General features: G+C 37.2%; 2 protein-coding genes and 1 long non-coding RNA gene across 7 annotated transcripts; 1 reads left to right on the top strand and 2 right to left on the bottom strand.

The window, feature by feature from the left end:
- Nucleotides 1–3,490: 3,490 nt before the first annotated feature.
- LOC149713081 (fucolectin-1-like) lies at nucleotides 3,491–9,532 on the bottom strand. Of its 3 annotated transcripts, XM_089846049.1 has the most exons (7): nucleotides 9,429–9,532; nucleotides 8,340–8,479; nucleotides 6,884–6,980; nucleotides 5,924–5,951; nucleotides 5,768–5,854; nucleotides 4,576–4,725; nucleotides 3,491–3,768 (listed from the first exon to the last, which is right to left on the bottom strand). In XM_089846049.1, exons 1-7 carry the CDS (start codon nucleotides 9,483–9,485, stop codon nucleotides 3,491–3,493), a joined length of 837 nt encoding a protein of 278 aa, XP_089702175.1. In that variant the 5' UTR covers nucleotides 9,486–9,532. The 3 variants fall into 3 exon arrangements, 2 of the variants coding, with proteins under 2 accessions (XP_089702175.1, XP_089702168.1); XM_089846042.1 differs by having other exon boundaries at nucleotides 5,768–5,951; XR_016370612.1 differs by lacking the exons at nucleotides 4,576–4,725; nucleotides 5,768–5,854; nucleotides 5,924–5,951; ... (1 more) ...; nucleotides 8,340–8,479; nucleotides 9,429–9,532 and adding an exon at nucleotides 3,859–4,050 and having other exon boundaries at nucleotides 3,627–3,768.
- Nucleotides 5,784–9,506, top strand: LOC149713082 (uncharacterized). 3 transcript variants are annotated; one of them, XR_016370655.1, is made up of 3 exons: nucleotides 5,784–5,919; nucleotides 6,005–7,396; nucleotides 8,201–9,506. It is a non-coding gene; the product is annotated as an uncharacterized LOC149713082 (long non-coding RNA). The 3 variants fall into 3 exon arrangements; XR_016370652.1 differs by lacking the exon at nucleotides 5,784–5,919 and having other exon boundaries at nucleotides 5,945–7,256; nucleotides 7,319–7,396; XR_016370649.1 differs by lacking the exon at nucleotides 5,784–5,919 and having other exon boundaries at nucleotides 5,945–7,396.
- A 2,251-nt stretch (nucleotides 9,533–11,783) lies between the features above and the next one.
- Nucleotides 11,784–21,856, bottom strand: LOC149713080 (uncharacterized). The gene is made up of 7 exons (XM_089845980.1): nucleotides 21,447–21,856; nucleotides 21,102–21,165; nucleotides 19,298–19,462; nucleotides 14,392–14,545; nucleotides 14,082–14,287; nucleotides 13,167–13,477; nucleotides 11,784–12,163 (listed from the first exon to the last, which is right to left on the bottom strand). Exons 2-7 carry the CDS (start codon nucleotides 21,153–21,155, stop codon nucleotides 11,893–11,895), a joined length of 1,161 nt encoding a protein of 386 aa, XP_089702106.1. The 5' UTR covers nucleotides 21,156–21,165; nucleotides 21,447–21,856; the 3' UTR covers nucleotides 11,784–11,892.
- Nucleotides 21,857–24,796: the final 2,940 nt, after the last annotated feature.

Below are 24,796 nucleotides of genomic sequence, written 5' to 3'. Positions count from 1 at the left end.
AAGGTTCACGCAATTGCGATGTTCTTATCTACAGCCGCGATTCGAATCCCTTATATACTACCTATTTGAGTAAGTCGAAGCAACCGGCGTATGCTTCATTTCAAACGCCAATATTAGTCAAGTCTCTCTAGAATGTTTAATTGTTCTATATCAAAACGATGTAACGTTCAATAAGGCAAACAACTGACGAAGAAAATATTTAATATTAATTATATTTATTTTAATATTTAAGATAATCTTGTTTCTCATCTCAAAATTAATACGGAAAGAGTTAAAAAGCAGCTTATTTTTTTGTCTGTGTGTGTCCGTCCGTTGTTACACTAGTGCGTCGCGTTAGCAGTTAGCCTTGTGTTGATGTGTTAAGAAATCATACAGAACCTTAATATTCCCTTTTTACATAATATAAAGTGAATATGTGGAAGTATTTTTCGTAATTATGATGCATTTAGTAGTTTTGTAGCTTTAAAGCTCTGTTTCATTTTGATATTCCAAAGATTTTTTTTAATATTGTTATTTGAAATGGCTGTTTATATATTACTTAAGCTATACGACATCTGTATATAGAATAATCCTTGGTTTAGTGACTTCATGAAGAAACCTAAGACCTAGACTCCGGCGGGTAAAACAAGTATTATCCGCAATAGGCTTAGTGAAACAAAGTGTAAATTATTGAGGCCTGAAGTGAAGTAAACTTTTGGCTTTGATTTTCGTGTCTGAAATGAAGAGACATTAACGGTTCAGAGTGAGCCGAAAGTTAAATACACTCTTAAATAATCAGGTAAAGATTTTATAATAGAAGAAAAGATCATGGTGGCAATTAGATTAGTAAAAGGGCTAGTGGTAAACGAGTAGCTACAGACTTTTTATTCTCTTTACGGTGCGCTATGACTATTAGTGCGTCTGGGTATAATTTAGCTTTGGTGTTATTTAACGTTAACATTCGTGTTGGCAAACTAAGAATATTGTTGAGGTGAGACGAGACGATTGTGTTTACACTGAAAACCAGTTGTGAATGTAGCTACCAGAATATAGGGTAAACAGCTGAAGCGTAGACTTCATTTCCTGTTCTTTTCCCCATTGACTGATTTCCATGTGTCCAAGATTTATCCTTATTGGATGTAAAATGTCGTCTACTTTACTGTTTGCTATGTTTGGAATACTACTTCAATATTTCGTAAATTTTTACTTCAAAAAAGTGAAATAACTCCATATCTGGGTAAATAAGTTTGTAGTAGTAGACCTCTTGACTCGGAGAGGTAATATTTTGGTTTTCCCAACTTGTAAAGTATGCAATAACGCAATAAGTTACTAAACTTTTTCAATCCTATTCATTTATGTGATATTATGTTAGATAAGCTTGTCAAACCCTAATGATCCCCCGAAAATATGCAAAGTTGTAATGTGATTCAAAAAAATTTCATATGTTAGGTACTAATCAAAACACTTATTTTGAAAGTATTACATTGTACTGTGATAGAAAAGTAGAAAACATACTTTACTAAACGCACTTTAAATGAGATAAAGACAAATATATTGTTATCAAGTAAATGTATTACTTCTAAAACAAACTGCCTTACTTTATTTCAAAAAAAACCCAACCTCAAGACAAAAAGTAAGCTTTCTCCTATTGGCATTTTCCTTCGTTTTGAAGTTCCCGCCACAAAATTTTCCCCCTAAGAACGACATCTAGCGGCAGCAGATCACTATGGCCATTGCCAATATCAGAAAAAAAACCGAGGATCACCTATAGGCCTTTATTAATACAAGTCGGCTATGGTAGTGGGGACTAAAAGTAAACGAAAACTAAACTTAAGACGAGTGAAATTCTTTCATCCACAATAGGTAAATATATAAAGTAGGAGGAGCTAATTGAAAAATATACCAAATCGTCACGAGTGACGTTTCTAGTCTGGAAAATGACGCTCGCGCTGAAGTTCGTATAGATCATGTATGAAGAAATTAGTTTTCATGCTATAAGATAGTGTGAAAACAATTTTCCTGGAGCGCATTCTTTATCCATGGCTTAACAATAAATCACCAGACTCACGTCACGTAGAAAATCGCGCGCAGCTGTGATGACGATTTCTTATTTTTCAACAAGTTCAGCAAGACCAATTACTTTATATAAGTCTTACTTTATATAATCACCTATTGTCTCATAGTCAATAACTCGGTTCCATACTCTTTATCAATAAAAGTTTGTATATCTTTAAAATACGAATAATTTCACGCTGAAACAAATTTTCGGAGAGTTATAAAGGTCTACGCATGTTCCAATGAACCAATTATGCTAAATTTTGTTATTAATTTCCTATAACAACCTTCAATAAGTTTGCCCAGATTAAACCCCCCAAATTTCAAACCCTAACGACACTACTGATATTCTGTAGTCTCAATAGAACAACTCTCGGAAAAGGGGGCGGTAACCTCGTAAGTCTACGTCTAGTATGGGGATCTTACAGTTGACAGATAGTCTGATGTCATCCAGCGTACTCTCAGGGTGGAGAAAATAGGCTTGGAATTGATACTGTGGGGAGATGGCATGAAAGTAATAGATAGGAGCATGTATGATATGCTTATGATAGGAGTGCATCACGTTTCAAGATTTAAAGCGAGTCTCTATAATTGCTCATTTGGTGCCCCTAACATGCATATTAGGGGCATGCTGGCTAATCTCCTTCATGCAAAACTTTGCAGAGGCAATAGAGAGTTGTGACGTCGGTGCCTAGGTAATACGTCACGGAGCTTGGCGGCCGTGTTTGGTACCGCTTTGTTTCTATGGGCAAATAGCATGGGTGACGTCACACTAAGGCTTCTGAGAAAGCTCTATTAGAACTCGTCCACAAGACTGGAACTAAAACTAGCCTTTGCAAAGCTTAGCGAACCAGTAAACTACACCCATGGGCTAAGAGAGCGTTCACTGGTATTTGTTTCAATAAAACCACACCTGATACTTGCTTTAAACGGTTAGCATCCTATAGCATAGCATGGCGTAAGCAATAGCACAACGATAAGTATACAATCAATGAAGATGTGTTATGTGGTTATCGGTTTTAATCAGTAGAAAAAAATATACATCCGAAATTTTCCTAAAAACTAGGTACATTTCTTGTTACGTATTGTTAGGGAATTTTCTTAATGCTAATTATTAGATTTTAGGTTTAACGATAAAGAGCTACGCACCATCTATGCTAAATTCTTGCAACTAACATAGGTCCAGAGTTACTAAAATACAGTTGTGTGTATCATATATATTCGCCGGCGACCTGTCTAGATTCTTCTACTAACACGTTGGTGTTATGCAACCCTGAATAATTTGTACGGGATTTTCATTAGAGAAGTAAGTAGTCGCGAATTTGCGATAGTCACATATTAAAATTATGTACTAGCGCCTGCAAATCCCTTACATATTATCCCAGCATAACACCAATGCTATTATGATCTCTTCAGAGACAAAGGCTATTTAGGCCTTGCGGTTCTAAAATGTGATTCATTCTTCGGCTTTAAATCCAAAAACATCGACTTCAGCCAGTTGCAAAACGTTCATGCTATTTTCGGCGCACTTTTCGCAGAATCGCACAATTTGAATGCTAACGTATCTCCCCCTGACTGGACACGGATGGCAAAGGAACTTGACTGTTTCGTTGTCCGCTATTCCGGCGCCTAGATGTTCGGCACATAGAACATTGTCTGTGAAATGCTTGTCCCTGAAGATAGGCGTTAAACGCTCGTTTCCAACTCGAATCTCGAAATCGTGAAGTCTTTCAGCTACAAACAAATAAGTGTTTTAAACTAAATATTTGGTTCTTAGACATTATTATGTGGTAGTTGGAACCAAGGGTGAAGCATGGATCTTACAAATCCTATAGGTAATGGGAAAATTGGAAGACTTCTTTCTCGATACAAAAATATTCCACGGGATGCGCCAGCAAGGGGATAGTTAGGATTCTAGCACATCAAGGGCATTCGAAATTTCTCAGAACTCACTGTTTAAAGCTAGACGCTCGGGTGGGACGTTAAAAAGTTCAGATATGTAATTTTTCAGGTATACTAGGGTCACTTGAAATTCCAAAGCCCTGTTTAAAGCTAGACACCGAATCGTAAAAAAAATGGATCTGTTTTGTTTTGTTGTTTGATATAGACAATTCCATGAATAACTTGCAGACGAAGGTGCACTCGGGCGGGAGTCCACCCTCGCGCCAAAAGGCAACACCAGACGTACGAAGCCCGAGTTTCCTACACGCAGGAAACGAGCCGACTCGCACTAATTTTACCGTACATCTATGGAAATAACCCAAGGAGGCGGTCCAGTCTCTGTGGTGTTTGGTTCTCTACTGGAGTTAATGGAATGGTCTATATCAGGGTCTTTTTAAATTTATCTCTCTAATGTTTAAAGCTAGGCTCGAGTTAATTAGGGTCTGTGTTTTTTTGGTATATGAAGCCTAATAGAAATTTTGTAGCACTATTTTAAACCAGACATTGGGTGGGGGAACGTAAAAATTAAGGATCTGCAGTTTTCTGGCATTTATTGATCACAGTTCAAAGGTAGGCACTCTGTCGCAAAATATTACATACCCCAAAGTTTTCTGTTTAAGACATTGACGCCTGTTATGACGTATTCATCTTTCAAATCGACTTGCCACCAAGGAAATCTATTTGCTTTTGTGTTTGAATCGTCCGTGTGAGCGAAGTATGGCTTCGTAAAACCATCAACGTGACGAAAACCTGCGTGATAACGAGGTAGAAAAGTAAATCCCAAAAATTTAGGAATTGAATAATTATATCCTATCTGTTTCAGCATTACATTCCGCGAATTAAAGTGCAGAATCTCATTCAAACGCGTTTTCTGAGTAACTACTAGACCTACATCTAAATTAAGTGATGAAGTTCCATTTTACAAAAGACAAACAACTAAATCGCGAGCGTAATCTGCATTTTTTTAGTTTGTGTAATACGGAGATGTTTATTACTTAATTGTTGAAGCTCAGTGGGGTGGATATTAAAATGAAATATGGTGTCGCGGGTAAGTTTACAAAGAAATGTTTACATTGTTTTACTGTCAATAGGACTGTTCACGAGTCAAGCTGAGCGAGCTTTTTAAAAGCTCAGCTCGGCTCGGGTCGAAAAAATGGCGGCTCGACTCAACTCGAGCCGAGGCTAGTTTAACATATTTGTTTAGCAAAAAATTGCAACGTAAGACTTGAGAACGACTAGAAATGCTATCCCATGTTTAGGAATGTAGTGGTTTAGTTAAACCCGCTCGGTAAAAAGCTCAAGGTTAGACGCGAGAGAATGGCAATTTTCCCACGCTTTATTTCATGTAAAAATAAAACGGAACGCTATTGGTGGAGAGAAGAAGGACTAAAAGGAAAGCACTAAGTGACTAAGCTCGCGATCCGGCTCCCGATTCGTAGTGGCTCGGCTCGACCTTAAAAAAGCTCGCTCGTTAATTAATCGAACCGCCAAAGTGTCGGCTAGGGGGGATAAGCACTTCCCATTGCTGTATAATGATTGATTTCTTAGGGAATTAAGGTTTGTTTCCTATCATGTTATAGAAAGGAAATTTTCTTGAAAACAGGCGATTGACAACACATGATATAGTCCTTAGTGTTTAGCTGTGACTCACCCTTCAGGGGTAGCTTCTACCAAAGGTAACTTAGATTGGTTAGCGGTAATCATATTTTACTCATAAACACACCTCCATTAACGTATTTCATTGAGTGCATTTCACACTTATTGTTGTTATGTTACTTATTGTACTATTTACCATCAACAGCTTTGTCCGCGGAGTATTTGACATCTTTCAACTCGTAAACTGAACTTTGATGTGCCGGTTTTCTTAAAGCAATAGATTCTGTAAATGATATTTGTGTTAAGAGCATGTGTGAAATTTGATCTCGTTTTTTGGTCAATCTTAACGTACGTTTTCCCAAAGTATCCTTGTATTTATTCTAATAATATTAATCAAACATGTTAAAATTTATTATAAACTTTACGAATGTAGATGAAACCAGAAGTACGATAAGGGACTAGAAGTAAAGTGCTCTAGCATTGGTAATAGATCCTGGCACTAATGAACAAATTTGAGGATTTTATGCTGCTTCCATCGCGTCTACACTAGAGAGAAAAAAATTCGTCGAGTTAAAAAAAACAATTCCTACCCCCTTCCCTTCAACCTAAAACCGCGGAACACGGACGCGGGTGCTTGAATCTAGTTCGGCCATCTACCTCCGCGAGCGTCTCACGTTTTGGAGGGAAAATTCAGAAACCGCTACCAGAGGGCCAACCGATGGTGTCTTGTCAACAATATTCACTTTCACCAAGTGAAGAATTTGGTTACCTCGATACTTCTAGTCCCTTATCTTACTTCTGGTGAAACTATAAAGGTAAATAGTTACAACAGAAAGTGGGGCAGTTACGAGATCGTAGATGACATGTGTTACATTTTGTCCCTGTTCTTTTGAGAAATATATTTACTACCTCACACCTCGAGTACAGGGGCAAACGAATTACATTTACCAACCAAAGCAAAAATATATTTTCTAAAAGTCGAATGGTCTATTTTTGGGGGAGAAAAGTTAGAAAGAGTAATTTAGGTAATATTAAAGTAGAGCACGATTGCTTTAATTGAGTAAAGAAGCTAAAAAGAAAGATATCAAGACTTGGAGTACGTCGTAAATATCATACTGGTCACTATTAAAGGTTTTCACTGACCCTACTTTCTGTCATTTCTATTTGCCGTTAGAATAAATATTTTTCATATTAGAGTCATCTGCAAAGTTTAAAATCTTGCAGATTTTGGGAGTTACTTCAAAACTGCAATTTAAGTAGCTTCAATATGTGTTTTTCAACCTTGCAATGACAGATTTCGAAATATTCTTACAAATGCGTAATAGACGTATCCGCTTTTGTTGTATGTGTTGATATCAATTTCATTGTTAAATGTTTCGCAAGTGCTAAACTGCGATTCCGTCGAGACCCTAGAAGTAAATCAAAAACCAAAATGTGAAAATTCATACGGCGCTCCCTATTAATTTATCTTCCAAAGCAGGCGTTTGAGTTAGAACTGGGTGGGTGTCAATTAGGTTATAGTCCTGGCTGTTTGTAACCCCAAGTGTTTAGGATAGTTTTAAAAGGAAGATGTGGGGCTATGACTCATTCAAATAACTTGCATTCGCAGGACTTGTAGATAAGACCTGATGGTCTTTTGTAATGTTACATCTTATGGATCCAAGTTGTGACACTCGAAAGTGGAGGTACGATGAGTTATAAACGGGAAGAATTAATGCTATATTTTTAGTATTTTGCTTAATTACAGGAGCCCTGATTGTTGAAGTATCTTTAGTTTTGTCTCGCATGAACAATGCCGATACTATACTGCGGTCGAGTCAACAACGTATGCTTAAAGGCCGACTTCCAGCAGCGAAAAGGGTTCTAGCGAACTGAAAACCGAGCATCGAGACTAACAATGAAGCGACCGTGCTGATTTTCGAATCCCCGCTGGGTCAAAAGTTGGAAGGGTTCTCTAAACTGAAAGCCGTGCAATGTGGTTCTAGTGAACTGAAGATGAACAATAGAAATCCTTTTAAATTTATTTCCTCTCGAATATTTGCTTTCCCCTGAAGGAAATTCTCTATTGTGTATCTTGAGTTCGCTAGAACCACATTACACGGCTTTCAGTTAGTTAGAACCCTTCCATCTTTTACCCCAGCGGGGATTCGAAAATCGGCACGGTCGCTCCATTGTTAGTCTCGATGCTCGGTTTTCAGTTCGCTAGAACCCTTTTCGCTGGAAGTCGACCTTTAAGATTTAGTCCTGACTGAGGGATAATCAAACCCCAGCATAATCCGCTTTACTTGCAAGGCTAAGAAGCAAAAATTTTGTAGGGACTTTACTCTTAAGATTTTTTGAATTTGGAAAACGAAATTTCTAAATCTGTCTTTTCGGAGAAACGTTTCAGCTGATTTCATAAACATTTAGTATTCTGGTCAGCTGTATCCTATAAAGCGAGCTTTGTCTTTTATGTGGTTTTCAAAATGTAGGGAAATAATAATAATAATCTAGCTTTATTGCGTGTCCTTGACGCCCAATGGGGTATGTTTCAATGGGTCATGATGTCAATGCATATAGAGGTGGAGGGTAGCCCCTATACCACAGCTAACCGACAGCGCCCTGTACTAATTGTTACCATTAACCTCAGCAAGTTTTGATGGAAACGAGAAACCGGATAATACCGGGGAGGAAAACTCCTTTAACATAGTTGAGGAACAACATCGGGTGTTTTTAAGTAGGACTGTGCAGGGAGTACTGGTCGTGATATATTACAGAGGCTTCTGTACCTGGCGCAGTAACAATCCTGTTTAAGTTCGCATTTGGATAAACAGTCGATTATGTAACATCTTTCCGGATAACGACTTTTGTCTCCCATTTCTATGATATCTCCAAAGGTTTTTGTAAACGTTACACGACCTAAAGTGCCCTAAGATGATAATTTTTGAAATAAAGAATTAATATATAAAATGAAAATATTTTTTAAAGCTGGTTAAATGCAAATACATTCAAAGATTTAAATGAAGTTAGACCATTTTGGGTACATTTGTAAACCTAAGCAGTTTGCAACATTTGAATTTTCTGTCTCACATTCTTAACTTCCCAGATTATTTCCTGTGATTTTAGCCTGACACTTTAAGGAGAAGAGAAGTTGCCAAAATTAAAAGAGTGTATTTTCGAATCAATTCTTGAAGAAATTGTGTTTTAAAATATATTTATGGTAACGTTAAATGTTAAAAATTTTAACAACATTTAACTTCATTAAAATGAAATTTTTCGACATTGTTGGAATTCTTAAAACTACCCGGTAAGGAATCTGATTTCATTGAAGATTTAAATTTTTTGTTTAAAAAAATCCCAATATTTTTTAAATAATATTCTTAAAATAAACTCTTAACATTGTCAACTTTTGGACTAGTCCAGTTATTCACTTGAAATAGAACATTATATGGAAATCTTATTCGCTAGAGATCATTTTTGATAACTTCTCCTAAGGTGTTGATATAATTCAGGTATAATTAGAGACGTTAGTATTGAAATTAAATTAGTGGTCAAAATACTTTTAATTGAAGTAACAACAAACAATTGATCAACGGACGTTCAAAGCATATGCTCTAACCAATTGTTTAAAGCGCTATATTAACCCTATGAGTTGCGACATTTAACAGAAAATAATTTTTCTAATAGCGATAACAGGTATCAGCATCTGTAAATCCCTGCATTTCATATACACCTTAGAAGAAGTATCTAGACTAGACTCATTAGATTAAGGTTTCGACGTTGTATAAGTCTTTCGATAAAATTTAACTGCTTTACAACTATTATAGATCAAAAGAAATATGTGTAAATCATATATTTTACAATTATAATGTACTCACCGTTATGAATAAAATTACGACGCAACAAAGTGCAACTTTTGTTAGTAAGGAAAACATTCTTGTATCAGCGGGGAACGCCGAACGAAGTAACAAGTAGTTTTTAAGGTAAAATATAATTTATTGGAAATTATTATTGGTTGATGATAGAAAAAATTGGTGACTCTTGTCAATGAGCGAAAAGTCAATGATGTGAAGAGTGGATAATGTTAAGTCGACTGCCGTTAGAAGGCTGTTAGAGTCCGAGTATGAGGATTCATCGGATGATAGCACTCGGCCCAGTGGGAGTGGTTCTTTTTAACTCAAGCGTGGACAATAATAGCGGGAGTGGTGAGCAATTAAGCTAATAGCGGTGATTTCGGGTGTTGAACGGGGCTGGATCGCGCATAGACGAAAACGAGGGGTCAGTTACATCGTGTACCATGATATTGTTCTTCGAAACAGCCGTTCAGGAAAAAGTTTTAAACATTTGAATATTATACATTACCACCTTCTTTCAAGTATGTTCTTTATAATTTTACAGGGAAGATTTTCGTCATGCTGATGGGTTTTTGCAAAGCCATAATCGCTGACACGGACGCTAATCGATTTTATTGGTGGCAACTCAAAGATAACGGGCTTCAATACCCTAATGCAAAGCGCGGGTCACGTGGTTCTCCTACATGGGGACTTTCCTCCTGAACTCCAGGTTTGGATTGGCAAAGGCTAGTTAGCGGTATTTATATGCGTACTTATAAATCCCGCCAACAAATACCTCCTGCCTTGGCCAAGCCAAAACTGGAGTTCGTAAAAAAGTCAAGTTGTAGGTGAAACACGTGACCCGCGTTTTGTTTTAATTTTTAAACAGAAGACGTTGGAGTAAGCGCTAAACTGTCAAAATTTTCGTTGTCAACTGTAATGTGGTATTGGACCAACACGTGCCTTAACCAAGGTACAATTTATCTTTGTATTAAGGAGATTTTTAATTTTTATCCGTTAGAAATAAATACATATATTTTAAAGCCCTAGCGTATGATTTTTGAAACACATCCAATTTTAGTCGACCCGAGCACATTTCATTTACTTTCCCCAGTGTGCTATCTCTAAACAGTGCTTTGAAATTAATTTTGGGTGAGTTTGATACATTAGAAAAAACACAGATCATCATTTACGTTCGACCCTTAGCTATAAAATGTACTGAAAATAATGACATTGATGTAGGTACTAGAATTCTAATCTCCCCTTGCTCGTGCGTACTCTGTGACTTTGTATCGAGAATAGCAAATTTAGAGAATCTTTTTCATTTCGACAGTATAATTTGACTCTTTGATGATATGAAAGACGACAATTTCTATTGCAGCATTTTGCGAAGTGTTTGATCCCTCGGCTGTTTTGTACTTTTCATTACCTGGCAAAGGTCACCACCCCTCGCTGCTCTTTATAGTCCAAGAGATACGATGATAAATTTCCCCAGTGTCGCAGTGCCCTATTAACTTAATTTTTCATTTAAAATGCACGCGATTATCTAAGTATAAACAACTTAAAAATAGAATTTTTGATACGTACCAAGTCATAAAGATTGGCCTGAATATTACAAGCCCAAGGACCTTCGTAACTACTCACCGCGTTTCGTTTCCGGTTACTCTAAAATATTAATTTTAACTATACCATAAGCCTATCATACTCTCGATAAGTATTATTCGAAAGATTCTTTGTGTGCGTCTGTAGTAAAAGGGTAGAAACACTTCTGTTGTCATATTACTTCTAGATGGGCGTCTTTAACAGAAAGCTTCGACTATTGCAGTCATTACAAGTGATTCAACAAGGCCAATAAAGAAAATCACTTTAGGCCATGCCTCTATTCTGTTCCGGTTTAAATAAACCTTGCCTTTGAATTTCTCACGCAGTAACTCTGATTTTTAACTGAAAGCCGTCAAGGGTGTTCTTATTAACAGCTGGTAACACTTTGATCCATAATAAGGGAGCGTACTCCTTTATTTTAAATTGTTTTTACATAATTGTAAAGAGTATGAGTGCATCTAAAAGCAACATTGAGTATTTGAAACTCTTAAAATAACCACCCATAACAAGTCGGTTCGTCAACAACATTATAATATGTTATTTAAGATCAAAAGAGTCATACTAGAGTCATGTAAAACACTCTAAAGCAAAGAAATCATGCCTTGAGGGAGTCAAAACTTTGACAAAAAAGCTTACTAAAATTTTATTTCAATTGCAATTAGCTTTCTAAAGTTTGGATGTTAAGCCTAACGCGTCTTGTTGGTAAACGAATCGTATAAGTTCTCTATGGAGTATTTTTCTTTAAACAAAAATTCACCGATTACTAATACTGAGCGTTAAAGATCATCACACCAACTTTTGAAACTTTGAAATTTTATTTAAAATTATAGCATTTATTGTTAATGATTGTTGGTGTTATTCTATCGATTGATAACACATATTTGAAAATCTATCGAAGCTAAAATGGCTAACCTTTTCGTTTCACATCTTTCAATAAATGCGCTATTTTATAAAATAGTACTTCTACTCCCAGAACAAGGAAAGCGCTGGTCAGTCCCCTTATCCACCAGGTGAAACAGCGACTAACACTTGATAGTGGCAAACCCTCCAATTCGGCTGAATTAAAATCGTCTATGACTGTGCCGGAGTAAAAATGGGGACCAAGACACGTGTTCAAAATGAACCAACGTTTCTTCTCCATGTACTGACGCAATCCCGTTTCCGAGTAAGTCAACACTCTGAAATTAGAAGGCAGCAAGACAAAGTACAGTTAGCTAGAAGAACTCCTGACAAGTAAATGCAGATGGCGCAAAGAACTAGAAAGATATTAAAATTCTAATTAGGTTGAGATTTTATGGATAATTTTAAGTAAGCACCTCCGACAAATTGCATAACGCCCTGCCTTCATGTTAACAAAATTTCCGTTGTATACGCTCTACATTTCGCGCCATAATTGTCATATCGCATACAAATTTTAGCAAATCCCATGCCAAATTTCATTCGGCGTGGAGCGTGCCTCGAGAATTTTGTTAACAAGAAGCCAGGGTGTTACGCCATTGGTCGGAGGTGCTTATTTAAAATTATCCACAAAATCTCAACCTAATTTGAATTTTAAAAACATTCGGGGATTTTTCCTGAATGTTTCACTATGCAGGTTGGTCTTATAATTAGTAGATAAAAATCACTTCATTTTTCATTTCCACCGCCCTATAAATGAAAATGTGAGAAATTTGTTTCGGCAGTTCGAAGCCGCTAGTATTTGTATAGCACGGCTTCATTTGAATAATCCGAGACCGTCTCTAGGCCTAGTTGATAATTACATTTTTAATTTGCGTTGAATACTGAATTTGTCTATACCAAAACTAATATATAGGTTAAATATCATTCTGATATTGTAAAATACAATGCTCATTATTGCTCAATTATTCTAGGGCCTAGTTCGGATGGGATTTAGGAGAGGTATTTCTGTGGGGGCTGCCATAACCAGTAGGCGGTCTGGCTGACATCCCCTGTCGTCGAACAAGCTACGTAGCCTTGACAGACCAACTCTCCGAAATGGGGGCGGTAACCTCGTAAAATCCGTATTGAGAATAACCCTAACATCTGAAAGACTAAAACAGTATGTTGGCTCTAAATACAGACTGAAACGGTTGGGACTGAGTCGAGAGTTAATTACACTAAAGGCAATAAAACTACTAAACTAGTATGAAGTCGATAAGTGAGCGGTTGCAGTAGACCTACCTGAGATTAATGTGTTCCATTAACTTTTTGGGCAATCCGAGTCGTGTTGCCATGCAAATAGATTGTGGGAAATACTTTGTTCTTCCAACGTGGAATTTAAAACCATGCTCTTCAGCACTCAATATTTCGTTATCCTTGACGCAAAGTTTGTTCAGAGCTCGAAATATATTATTTACGTACGTAAAATCCACCACTCCCAAATCCACCAACTTCATTTTCAAGTCGGCAAGGTTGGCGCTTTCACCTAGACTTATAGTTTTGGATTTGGAACCAATCCTTTTCTTTAGAGGAGCAGTAATTTTAAGTCGTTTCTAAAAATGCATAATCAACAAGTCGTGTACGTGCTGTCGATCACAAGACCGAATGCTATTAATACTAGAAAATTCTCATAAGCTCGTTGCCTTGAAGTGAGAAACTATGATAGAACAGAGCATTGTGAGGGAAGTGGCAGTTTTAAACTTTTGTCTAACCTCGGAATAAATAACAAGATGCCGAAAGGTTTTTCTATAATAATTATTTTACACGCTCCCCTCCCCAAGATATGGTTTTTAAAAATCAACTGTTATTACCAGTTCTCGATTACCAAAAGTCTTATATTTCTAATTGTGGGTCGGGGTCCCCTACGGTATGATGTTTGAAAGCCACCCATCTCTCGGAAAGTCTCTATATCTTTCAGATCTCATCCCCATAAGACCGTGCAAAATTCACAGACCGTAATGTTAATCTGAGATTTTAGGTACTTGTCACTATTGAAAGCTATTACTACTGAACTTTTTAATTATTCTGTACAAGCTTTACTAATAAATGGAACGTCAGACATGGGTTTTAACGGATTATTTCCTGTCCTTGAAATAAGGGCAGGACCTTGCGTATATCTACTTATAGTACATTGTTGACATATCCAAAGATATTTACCTGAATAAGTTGGGGTACATATAACTGTTTTCGACGGAATTCGAAATCTTGAAGTAGTTGATCTAAAGTGTCCGGTGCCGTTCCGGCGCAAAGAGCCATGTTGACTTTCATTTCGTTTTGATACGTGAGCATCAAAAAGAGCATCCCCAAAATGAAACTAAGAACAACAATTCTTATCCAGAGAAATCGCGGTACTCGGGGTATGGCTGCCAATCGATTTCATAGTATCAAACCGTGATAGAAGTATTACACTGTCAGAGCTCTTAGTCTTACCATAAGGAAATTAGAGATAATTTCCTTATGGTCTTACCTTGCCTGAGAAGAATCCTACAGGGTTCAAGCATGTTTTCGCCAATTTCAATTAATAGTGTTGTTTTAAAACTACTTTTATTAATGGTTTGACATCTCTCGCTTGTTAAACAAATGGCCACAATGACGAAATATACCACCATCAAGAAAGCGGCCTGCAAAATATTAAAATCGATTGTTTTAGTATTTTTAGTGGTAAAAATGGCACAAGCACCGAATATACCGCATTGCATGTTTTCGGGAACTATGCTTATGGCTAAAAATCCATTATTAAACTAACAGTAGCGTTAAAGCTAAAGTATCTTATACCTTACATTTCAGTGAGAGTTTCTTTTGTTTGTATTTAGTTCTTTATGTGAATTTGACCAAACTGCATGGTAGATATCAGCAGGGATAGATTCAATTTTAGAAGCAGGAATGGAGAACAAAGTAGCCCGGGCGCGCGTCAAAGTCCCGGGTCCACTACCACGGGACGGAGGGGAATGAAAGAAGAGGCGGGTCATAGCAACAGAGGCAAAAAGGAATCACGTGTTTTTTGCCGTCCCCGTCAGCAACGTCATCAAAACGTAGTTTAAGTGAGCCAATAAGATAATTTAAACTTTTCGTTACGTGTTGGAGTTAGGGTCTCTATACTGGGCTATGAGTCGGACTGAAGTAAATACTAACCGTTCTCTATTCCTACTTCTAAAACTAAATCTATCCCTGATATCAGTAAGGTTTTGGAAGCAGTTTCGTTTATTTCCTCAAGGTTGGGGGTTGCAGAACCACCAGGCATTAAATCTGTTATAGGGATTACAAAGAAAGCAAAGGCAGGTGGGTAAAAACATTTGAAATACATCTGAGGCGAGGAGAGGCCTGGATTGAAGAAACTTAGACTAATTTCGAAAACAAGCACTTCAGAATTGGTGTTGCAATCTCGCAGAAACAAGGTTTTCTTAGGAATAGGGTCGCCTTATTTGGTATGTTATCGATTGGGCGTGTTATCAAAACAGCATTGTCCAAAACGGCTTTTTCATAAACGCGTTTTCCATTATAGCCATTTCTCGTTTTAGCGCATTTTGATTACAGCGTTTATATCTTGAGCGTACGAAAGTACGCCTTTTCCAAAATATTGTTGTTTATCTTCATTAACTTCCCAAAATAATATGCCTTTTCCAAAAAATTATATTTTATATTTACTTCCGATATAACATTACTCCTTTTTGCATAATATTGTTCTTTGTCCTATATACTTAATATAATAAATATTTCCCTCCCTATCAATCACAGTTTGGGCGGAAACAGCAACCGCTGTTCTGGGAAATAGCGCTGTATTGAGAAACGCGGAAACAGCAACCGCGGTTTTGCTTGTACGCAGTTTTGCAAACCGCTGTTTTAGGAACCGCTTTATTCCAAAACGCTCTTTTGAAAACCGCTCAACTACCCGTGAACCGCCTTATTTACCCTAAATTTACAACAAGTTGGGAAAACCAAAATATTACCTCTCCGAGTCAAGAGGTCTACTACTACAAACTTATTTACCTAGATATGGAAATATTTCTCTTTTTTGAAGTAAAAATTTACGAAATATTGAAGCAGTATTCCAAGCATAGCGAATATACAGTAAAGCAGACGACATTTTACATCCAATAAGGATAAATCTTGGACACATGGAAATCAGTCGATGGGGAAAAGAACAGGAATTGAAGTCTACGCTTCAGCTGTTTACCCTATATTCTGATGGCTATATTCACAACTGGTTTTCAGTGTAAACACTATCGTCTCGTCTCACCAACAATATTCTTAGTTTGCCAACATGAGTGTTAACGTTAAATAACACTAAATCTCAATTGTAGCTAGACGCACTGATAGTCAATGCGCACCATACAGAGAATAAAAACTCTGTAGCTACTACCTGCTTACCACTAGCCCTTTCACTATTCTAATTGCCACCATGATCTTTTCTTCTATTATAAAATCTTAACCTGACTATTTAAGAGCGTATTTAACTTCCGGCTCACTCTGAACCGTTGATGTCTCTTCATTTCAGACACGAAAATCAAAACCCAAAGTTTACTTCGCCTCAGGCCTCAATTATTTACTCTTTGTTTCACTAAGCCTATTGCGGATAATACTTAATATACCCGCCGGAGTCTAGTTCTTAGCTTTCTTCATGAAATCACTAAATCAAGGATTATTCTATATACATATGTAGTATAGCTAAGGTAATATATAAACAGCCATTTCAAATAACAATATTAAAAAAAATCTTTGGAATATCAAAATTAAACGGAGCTTTATAGCTACAAAAGTACTAAATGCATCATAATTACGAACAATAATTCCACATATTCATTTTATATTATGGAAAAAGGGAATATTTAGGTTCTGTATGATTTCTTTACACATCAAAACAAAACGAACTTCTAACGCAGCGCACTAGTGTAACAACGGACGGACAAACACAGACAAACACATAGAATGCTGTTTTACTCTTTCCGTATTAATTTTGTGTTGAGAGACATGATTATCTTAAATACCAAAATAAATATAATTATTATAACAAATTTTCTTCGTTAGTTATTCACCTTATTCTCAACGTTACATCCTTTTTAGAAAGAACAATTAAACATTCTTGAGAGACTTGACTAATATTGACGTTTGAATTGAAGGATACGGCTGTTGTTTCGCCTTACTCAAATAGGTAGTATATAAGGGTTTCGAATCGCAAGTATGGATAAGAACAGCGCAATTGCGTGAACCTTTGGTGGAAGCCCCGCCTTTGGGAGGCCAGACGTTTCTCGTGACCCTGGCCGATCGCCGCGTATGTCTTAACCTTAAGGATGATGATGCAGTAGAAGCCAGGTGTATAGACTGGTGTCCATGTGAGATGGACAAAAACAAAGACCAGAAGATGGTGGTGTTAGAAGCCAGGTGTACAGACTGGTGTCCATGTGGGATGGACAAAAACAAAGACCAGGAGATGGTGGTGTTAGGAGCCAGGTGTACAGACTGGTGTCCATAAGGGATGGACAAAATCAAAGACCAGATGATGGTGCTGTTAGAAGCCAGGTGTACAGACTGGTGTCCATGTGGTCTGGACAAAACAAAGACCAGGAGATGGTGGTGTTAGAAGCCAGGTGTACAGACTGGTGTCCATGTGGGATGGACAAAAACAAAGACCAGAAGACGGTGGTGTTAGAAGCAAGTTGTACAGACTGGTGTCCATGTGGGATGGGCAATGATCAGAAGATGGTGGTGATTAGAAGCCAGTGTGTACAGACTGGTGTGGGATAGACAAAAGCTTATATATTATTATTATTATTATTAGAACAGAGTCTGGTGGTGTTAGAGAGGCAATGGAGAGGAATACAATTTCCGGGAAATGCGGTCCGGAAATTGAGAACACGTTTGCTCCGATTTGTAAACTGCGAACGCGGTCACGTGGGTATAACAACAGACGACAGACACGTCGAAATTAGAACCTCTCCGTGACATACGTCACTCGGAGAGGTAAAAATCGTGAGAAAGGCATACACCAGAGTCTAACGGCGACAACAGCTATGTTTAAAAATATTTTAGGAATATAGTTTTTTAAAACGATTTAACGAGAATTAAGGTAAAATACTGACGATTAGAATAATAAATGATATCAATTGTATTTATTTATTTAATCACTTAAGAAAAACCCCGTTCTTCGGGGTTGTTTCTTGTCTTCCTCTGTGTCTGTGAAGAGGTTTTAACGGTTCAGATTGAGTCGAATTTGGATGAATAATATGAGGTCATCTAATAGAACGGAGAGTCATAACCTCGTGGTTTTAGTTCTGATTTGGCAATAGCATCAATTATTAAGTGTGGACACTGTTTTGGCAGCTAGAGATTACTCAACGTTAGCAATCTATCTATATATCTATATAAATCAAAGTCCTGACTGACTGATTGACTGACTGATAATCAACGCGCAGCCCAAACCGCTTGGCCTAGAAGGCTGAAAAGTTGCAGGAACGTTACTCATAAGTAGTATGCGCGTACTAAGAAAGATTTTTCCAATCCGTTGCCATCTTAATAAATGGCGCCCAGAAATGTAACAAAATCTTCTATATGCAACAAAGTCCGCGCGTTTCAACCGATTTCACAAATATTTAGTACACTGGTTTCCTTTAACCTACAGACGGGATAAATGGTCTTTTGGGTTCGATTTGTTGCCATCTTTTTAAATGGCGGCCAGAAGTTTCAAAACCCTTCTTTAAGGAACAATGTCCACGTGAAAAGTAATAAAAAATGTCCCGACGGGCTGGCGGGCAACGCCGAGTACCTTCGCTCCTAGGGTGCTTCAAAGATATTAGTCATCTGTAAAATCTACCCATTCTTTATAACAGTTTGATGGAAGTTCTTATTACACGCGAGCGACGCCGCGGGTAACAGCTAGTCATGCTATATAACCAATAGTAAAGAGAGGATAGTGTTTACAGGCTGGAATTAATTCATTATTTAAAATTTAAACGCCTGTGGTTGTTGGTCAATAAATAGCAATAGTTGCATATTCGGTTTGTTAATTGGAAAGTTCTTGTCTCGACTATAGGAATACTAATATTTTAGTTTTCCAACTCAATTATTTGTTTCTTTGGAGATTTGTTCTTTATGCAAAGTCATAATTCGTTAGTTTTTCAAGTTTGGGATGGCGGCGATCCCTTATCCTTTAAGCCTGTATAGAATGCGTTCTGTTCTACAAACGTAGCAATTAGCTATTTAATTAGTCCGTAAAAAGCATAGTTTTATTGAAATTGGAATCTAAAAAAACATCATTCAAGTATTTGATACGGGTGAATTAAAGATTAATTGGTTTTTTCGTCTCTACCTGCTTGGACAACGCCGGGTAGCTTAACTAGCGTGTAATGAATTAAAATTAGTTTAGTGTAGAAACTTACTAGTATACTCAAACTGGGCAAAAATGTTGCTGAGCTATCAAGGCAATTGTTGCTAACGTGTGACATCAACGCCGCGGACGTCGAGGCGTAAGGCAATGAGAAACCCAAAGTTTTGTGTCTTTCGTAGTTAATGTAAGTGTCCATGATTACCACATCATTTTTCGTCTGCAATAAATACAGGGTGATTCTAAAATGGTGGTATAACCGAACTACTGCGGGTTCTATGAGCGATTTTAAGTCGAAAATGTTCTATGGCATTTTGTCATCCAGGCCACCGTTTAAAAGTTATGATAAGAATCATTTACGGATGACCCCTTAAAATTAATTAAATTAATCAAAAGCCCAGCGGGTTGAATACATTTTTTAAGGGGACTCACGTGTTTAGTAATCGCGCTCGCGATTTACTTCCCCGTGAACTCCACCAATGTAAGCTTGAAAATGGGTTCAAATGAGAAGATTCATGCCGAATTGAGAAAAACCAAACCCAATGGGGAAATGCATTGAAAATTTAATAAAAAAGGACCAAATGGGAAGTTTCTTGCCGGCTTGAGAAAAACCTAACAAACAATCAACAAAGGTTTAATGTTTTATTTCCACTCTCTTCTGAGAATCGCAAAAAGAAGTGAAGCTTTTCAAGCAAAATTACACGTATTTTTGTTTAAAGCGGATCAAAACTTAATTTTAACAATTTGATCGTCAATGGAGTAAGAAGTTACGGAACACATGGGCTCAACTGCAATGTAACGTAAAAAATGTAAAGTCAGAAGCCAAATTAAGAAATCAACTAAATGTCAGTTTTTGGCGGTGTAGCGTGTTTTGCCTCATGGAATGAGAGTCTAACTAGATGTTCTCACATTCGATTCTCAAAACTTGATGAATCGCTGGCTTTTGTTTGCTTTCGTGGCCGGATTTAAAATAATAACTGTAAAGTCAGTTGTAATTTGGAAGGGTATTAAAGCTGCAAAACGCGCAAGAGTTCAAATTGTAGTGGTTTTCTTTCATCTTTGGCGGTAATTTGGAAATGTTAATGAATTTGGAAAGTTTATTAAGAGTGGACGTAATAACCCGCCAATGCTTTTCTGTGGTGAATCCAAGAGTAAAAGTAGCATCGCAACGACCTTGACGACAAGTGCCCATTATCGGTTTAGTTTTTGATTAGTGGAGGGCCATACCAGAGCCCTCGAATCGCTTTTTACTCTCTGTCCATCGGGCGCAATACAGCAGTCTCATATGGTTCCAGTAATGTAACAGCGGCAATCAGAAGTAATGCAGGAAGCTAGGAATGAACCAAATCATTTCCCAGGCGAGGGCGAAGTGGTCGAGCATACCTATCGTTCTAGGCTCAAAGAGCGGCTTTCTAAAACTTGGTTTTTAAAAAAGCGGGTTGGTTTCGTTCACTGTCTACGCTGTTTAAAATCTAATTTGAAATTAGGCTTAAGAATTGTTGGGAAGATCGTAGTCACGAGACTTTAGCACAGTAAAAGGTTGAACGTGCCATTACAAAATTTTTAAATGTTGGCTTTCTAAACACGTGAGTCCCCTTAAAAAATGTATTCAACCCGCTGGGCTTTTGATTAATTTAATAAATTTTAAGGGGTCATCCGTAAATGATTCTTATCATAACTTTTAAACGGTGGCCTGGATGACAAAATGCCATAGAACATTTTCGACTTAAAATCGCTCATAGAACCCGCAGTAGTTCGGTTATACCACCATTTTAGAATCACCCTGTATATCGCAATCACAAATCAATCAATGAAATTTATTTAAAGTTATAGATTCACGGTGTTTGAATTTGACATACCGTGTTCTGTAATAAATTAAGCACATCCACAAAGCTCAGATTTCTGTATAACATAAATTGGTATCTGAAGAAATAAATCGAGTAATAAGTAACAATCAAATCATAAAACCAAGAGCCTATAGTTTAAAAAGAGTCTGCCTCTCTGCGGTTAGCGCGCGCCATGAAAACTAACAACATCTCCCTTAGTGCCTACCCCCCCTTGAGCTGAGGGCCATAGCACATTGAAAAGTGCGTTATTGGGCCGCGAAAAGTAGTTCTGCTAGTATACTTTATATAAGTCTTTAAACGTTATATATGCATTGTACTGAGTAGATTGATTTTTACATTTCGGCCGAATTTTCTTACCCGACATTTTGAAAGATGTTAAATTCACTCTTAAATCTTGATAACAATGAAGTAGGAACTTGGTATTAAGAGTTAAACACAGTTGAAACCAGACTTTATGGTGAAAAAATTGAAAAGTAGGCAATCAAAGCTAAGCCTAGGATTCGAAACTAAGCGCTTCATCCTACAGCCGCTTCCAAAGACCCAAATAATAAAGCAGACGATTTTTCTTGAGCTTGACAAAGATTCTACAGGCGTCGCTGATGTCGAGGTACTACTTTTCCAAAAAAAATCAATATCTGTTTCCCCTTATTTGATTGGCTAGCTTATATAGGGGGTAAGGGGGTAGATAACGAAGATGCTAGTTTTCAAGAAACCTATGGTAGAAGGTACGAAAAAGCGTTTGAGACAGACTCTTTTTAAACTATAGGCTCTTGATAAAACTACCGACTAGTGTTTCCCAAACGCTGTCTAGCGAAATCAGAAGGATGGCACTTCTTAAATCCATAATTCTTTACGGCTGTAACTCACATTACCTGAACACTTCCCTGATTATCTGACAAGATTCTGACGTAGTTGGAACTTTTAGTGTCGTAAAAGGGCGCGTTTAGAAAAAATAATACTTCAGAGTGTAATCCGTGTTCTTTAAATGAAATTTCAGGAAGTTAGCGTCGTGAAAAAGAAGTTATTCACTCTGTAGCAGACAACGTGAGAGGAAACTTTAAGTGTAGTCAAGGGACTATTTTTCCTGTACGTTGGTTTTACTCCCCTGTGGTGAAATTTGAAAACTGTGCTTTTAGATTTTCTGATCAAATTTTGAATTTCAAGTTGAAAATTCCTATATAAGATTCATAGGCAAAATTGTCAAAATATATTACTGAAAAATATGTTTCACAAGTGGTAGTTTTAGGTCATTATTGGCCTACAAATAATTATCCTCGCATTCTCTACAAGCCTACTCTAGTAATGTTGTTCAATACAAGCTATAAAAATCACATTGTGTGTTTATAATTGGGCCATCGATGTGTCGCAACGTCGAAACCTTTTGGGAAACACTGGTCTTGAGTGTATTTCACGTTTCTGGTGTCCCGTATTGGGAGCTCACGCTTACTTGATATTTTGGGTATGAGTTACATATTTCCAAAGTTCAATTCCATGTCCTTTCGGTATAAGGTCGCCCGCGTTCCAGAACGCAAGAGGAGGTATCTGAAAATTATTCCAAATAGATGTATAACACTGGTAAAGAGCTAACTTGTTCCAATAGGCTGAAAATTTCAGGAGCAAAGCTGAACCTAATAATATATGTGTATTTCATACTTACAAATGGAACTAGAACATTTAATGTGAAATTCATCGTCAGGTAAAGTTGACAATTAATATTGCATTATTTCTTGTTTTCGCTTAAAACTTTGAACGTTAAGACATATTTTCCTCGTTTTTTTTTTCAGGATAACTGCCTGCAAGCTAATACTACTTTTATTTGGAGAAATGTATCTAAAAAGAACGCTGCTACGAGTACCTTAAAAATACCCGTTTACTATGGATCAATTGCTAAGCGGAGCGAATACATCCGTGACCTGCTAGGTTTCGCTTTAAGATTTTGACGTCAAATTTCCGCAGAGCTAATATAGAACAAGTTTAGAGAATGATCCCATGTTTTAACATGGCATATCTTGGATGATTCCGTGGATAGAAAGTTAGATCAAGGGGAATTAAAACGAAGGAGAGATAATATTATCCTGTGAAACACTCTCTTGATATTCCTTACGGTATTGGCTAGTTTCCTCGAAAATGTTTTACCAATTTTCAAGAAGAGTTCTAATAACTGTGATTTGTGACCCATCTTGATTAGCATTGGCAAATACTTAGTGAAGTTTTAAAAATTAGTTATTAATTGTGCCAAAGTGATATCTGCTCACTCACGACTTACGCATGTAAAAGAATTATTTCGGTACTCTGTACAAAGTAACTCTTTGTAAAACTTCCTCTACTAGTGCTCATGCGCACTTGGTAAAAACTAAAATACGGCAGGCTTAGACGAATGGGAAACCTAATAAGGGAACAGAACTATAGTCAAGTACGCATTGCCTTCAAATCAATTTTGTTCCCTCAAGTAGAAAAATAATGAGAACGCTACACGACCTGAAATGATAGGGTATAGTTAACTTAAGTGTAATTATATTCACTATATATATATATATGAAAAATAAAACAATAAAAAATAACAATGGTAAAATGCACCTTGTGAGAAGGCGTACAATAATGTAAACGTTATTGGGTTATAAAGAAGCCGGTTCAATCTTAGACTGGTGTTCCAGAATCCAAGGTAACTGTCGATAACCATAAACCGTGGCAGAAGTTTATGACTTCTTATCCTGGGAAGCATTGGACTCTAACCATATCCGGAACCATCTCTGTTAGCCAACTTCTTATTAGGCCCGATCACCGCGCCAGCTACGGCATTTCCCTCATTTTGAGCTGGCAGGCTGATTTGCGTGCCAGCAGCGGGCAAGTAACGAAACTTTAAGGTGTGTCCTTGGTTTGAGGTAACGAATCAGAAACGGTGACAAGAACAGCTGTTAATAGAGTTTGCTAGAAATTCCGGTCAAACTAGTGTGGGGTCCTAGGCCCACGGATTGTAATGGATTTTCATAGAGATCTAGCCAGACGGCTTTTCAACGATTGGCTCTGAAGAAGTTTTGAACACGCCCCACAGTTTGAGTGCCACAGCCTCTAAGCGTTGGATTTTTTCAGTAAATTAGATCGTTTTCCTAGTGGGGAGGAAACTTTCGACCTTCTTTTACGATTGCCATAGGCAATTTTGACTAGCAGGGATGGAAACTATATAAAGCCTTAGTGTCCAATACTTCCCAGGATAAGAAGTCATTAACTTCTGACCGTGGCATTAACAGGAAAGGAATAATTTGTACCAAACCTGAACACGAGACAGTTTGTTAGGGTGCAAAAAACTCGTGAAAGTCCCTAGTAGAAATCACTTAAAAATTCCAAAAACGCGATAATTGCAAAAACAGTGATTCGTAGCTACTGCTATAGCAGGGTATTAATACTCGCACTTCACTCCTCGAATGTGTCATGTTTGGCGTAAGTTTAAGCAAACAAAAACTCTATGTCTCTACATGTCAAAGTACATTGCAGATACATTGATGACGGTGTGCCATTAAGTTAACTTACATTAGGAACTTAAAAATTTACTGTAAAATTCATAACTGGGAATTCTATACCATTTCAAAAGTTCATTTTGTTTTAATATATATTGTTACCCCCCTAGTAACCCAAAATCAATAAGTATGATGGGCTTAATTTCTTAAGGAAGGTTTGGACTGTTTATTTCGTTTCATAAAGGCTAGTTT

This window comes from Phalangium opilio, unplaced genomic scaffold (genome assembly GCF_054372755.1).
Source record: "Phalangium opilio isolate 3A_F unplaced genomic scaffold, DU_Popi_V2 ptg000009l_1, whole genome shotgun sequence".
In the NCBI taxonomy this organism is placed as follows: Eukaryota; Metazoa; Arthropoda; class Arachnida; order Opiliones; family Phalangiidae; genus Phalangium; species Phalangium opilio.
This window is presented reverse-complemented; position numbering and strand designations above follow the sequence as displayed.

What these genes read in the sequence shown, in the direction of transcription:
- LOC149713081 (XM_089846042.1), bottom strand. Translation starts at nt 9,485, where the DNA reads ATGTTTTCCTTACTAACAAAAGTTGCACTTTGTTGCGTCGTAATTTTA. An exon ending in TCGTAATTTTATTCATAACG is followed by an intron (nt 8,480 to 9,428) that starts GTGAGTACATTA and finishes TTATCATCTTAG; the next exon opens with GGCACTTTAGGTCGTGTAAC. An exon ending in GATACGTCTATTACGCATTT is followed by an intron (nt 5,952 to 6,883) that starts GTAAGAATATTT and finishes TAATATTATTAG; the next exon opens with AATAAATACAAGGATACTTT.
- LOC149713080 (XM_089845980.1), bottom strand. Translation starts at nt 21,155, where the DNA reads ATGTTATACAGAAATCTGAGCTTTGTGGATGTGCTTAATTTATTACAG. An exon ending in TGCCCAGTTTGAGTATACTA is followed by an intron (nt 14,546 to 19,297) that starts GTAAGTTTCTAC and finishes AATATTTTGCAG; the next exon opens with GCCGCTTTCTTGATGGTGGT. An exon ending in ATGGAACACATTAATCTCAG is followed by an intron (nt 12,164 to 13,166) that starts GTAGGTCTACTG and finishes TTCTAATTTCAG; the next exon opens with AGTGTTGACTTACTCGGAAA.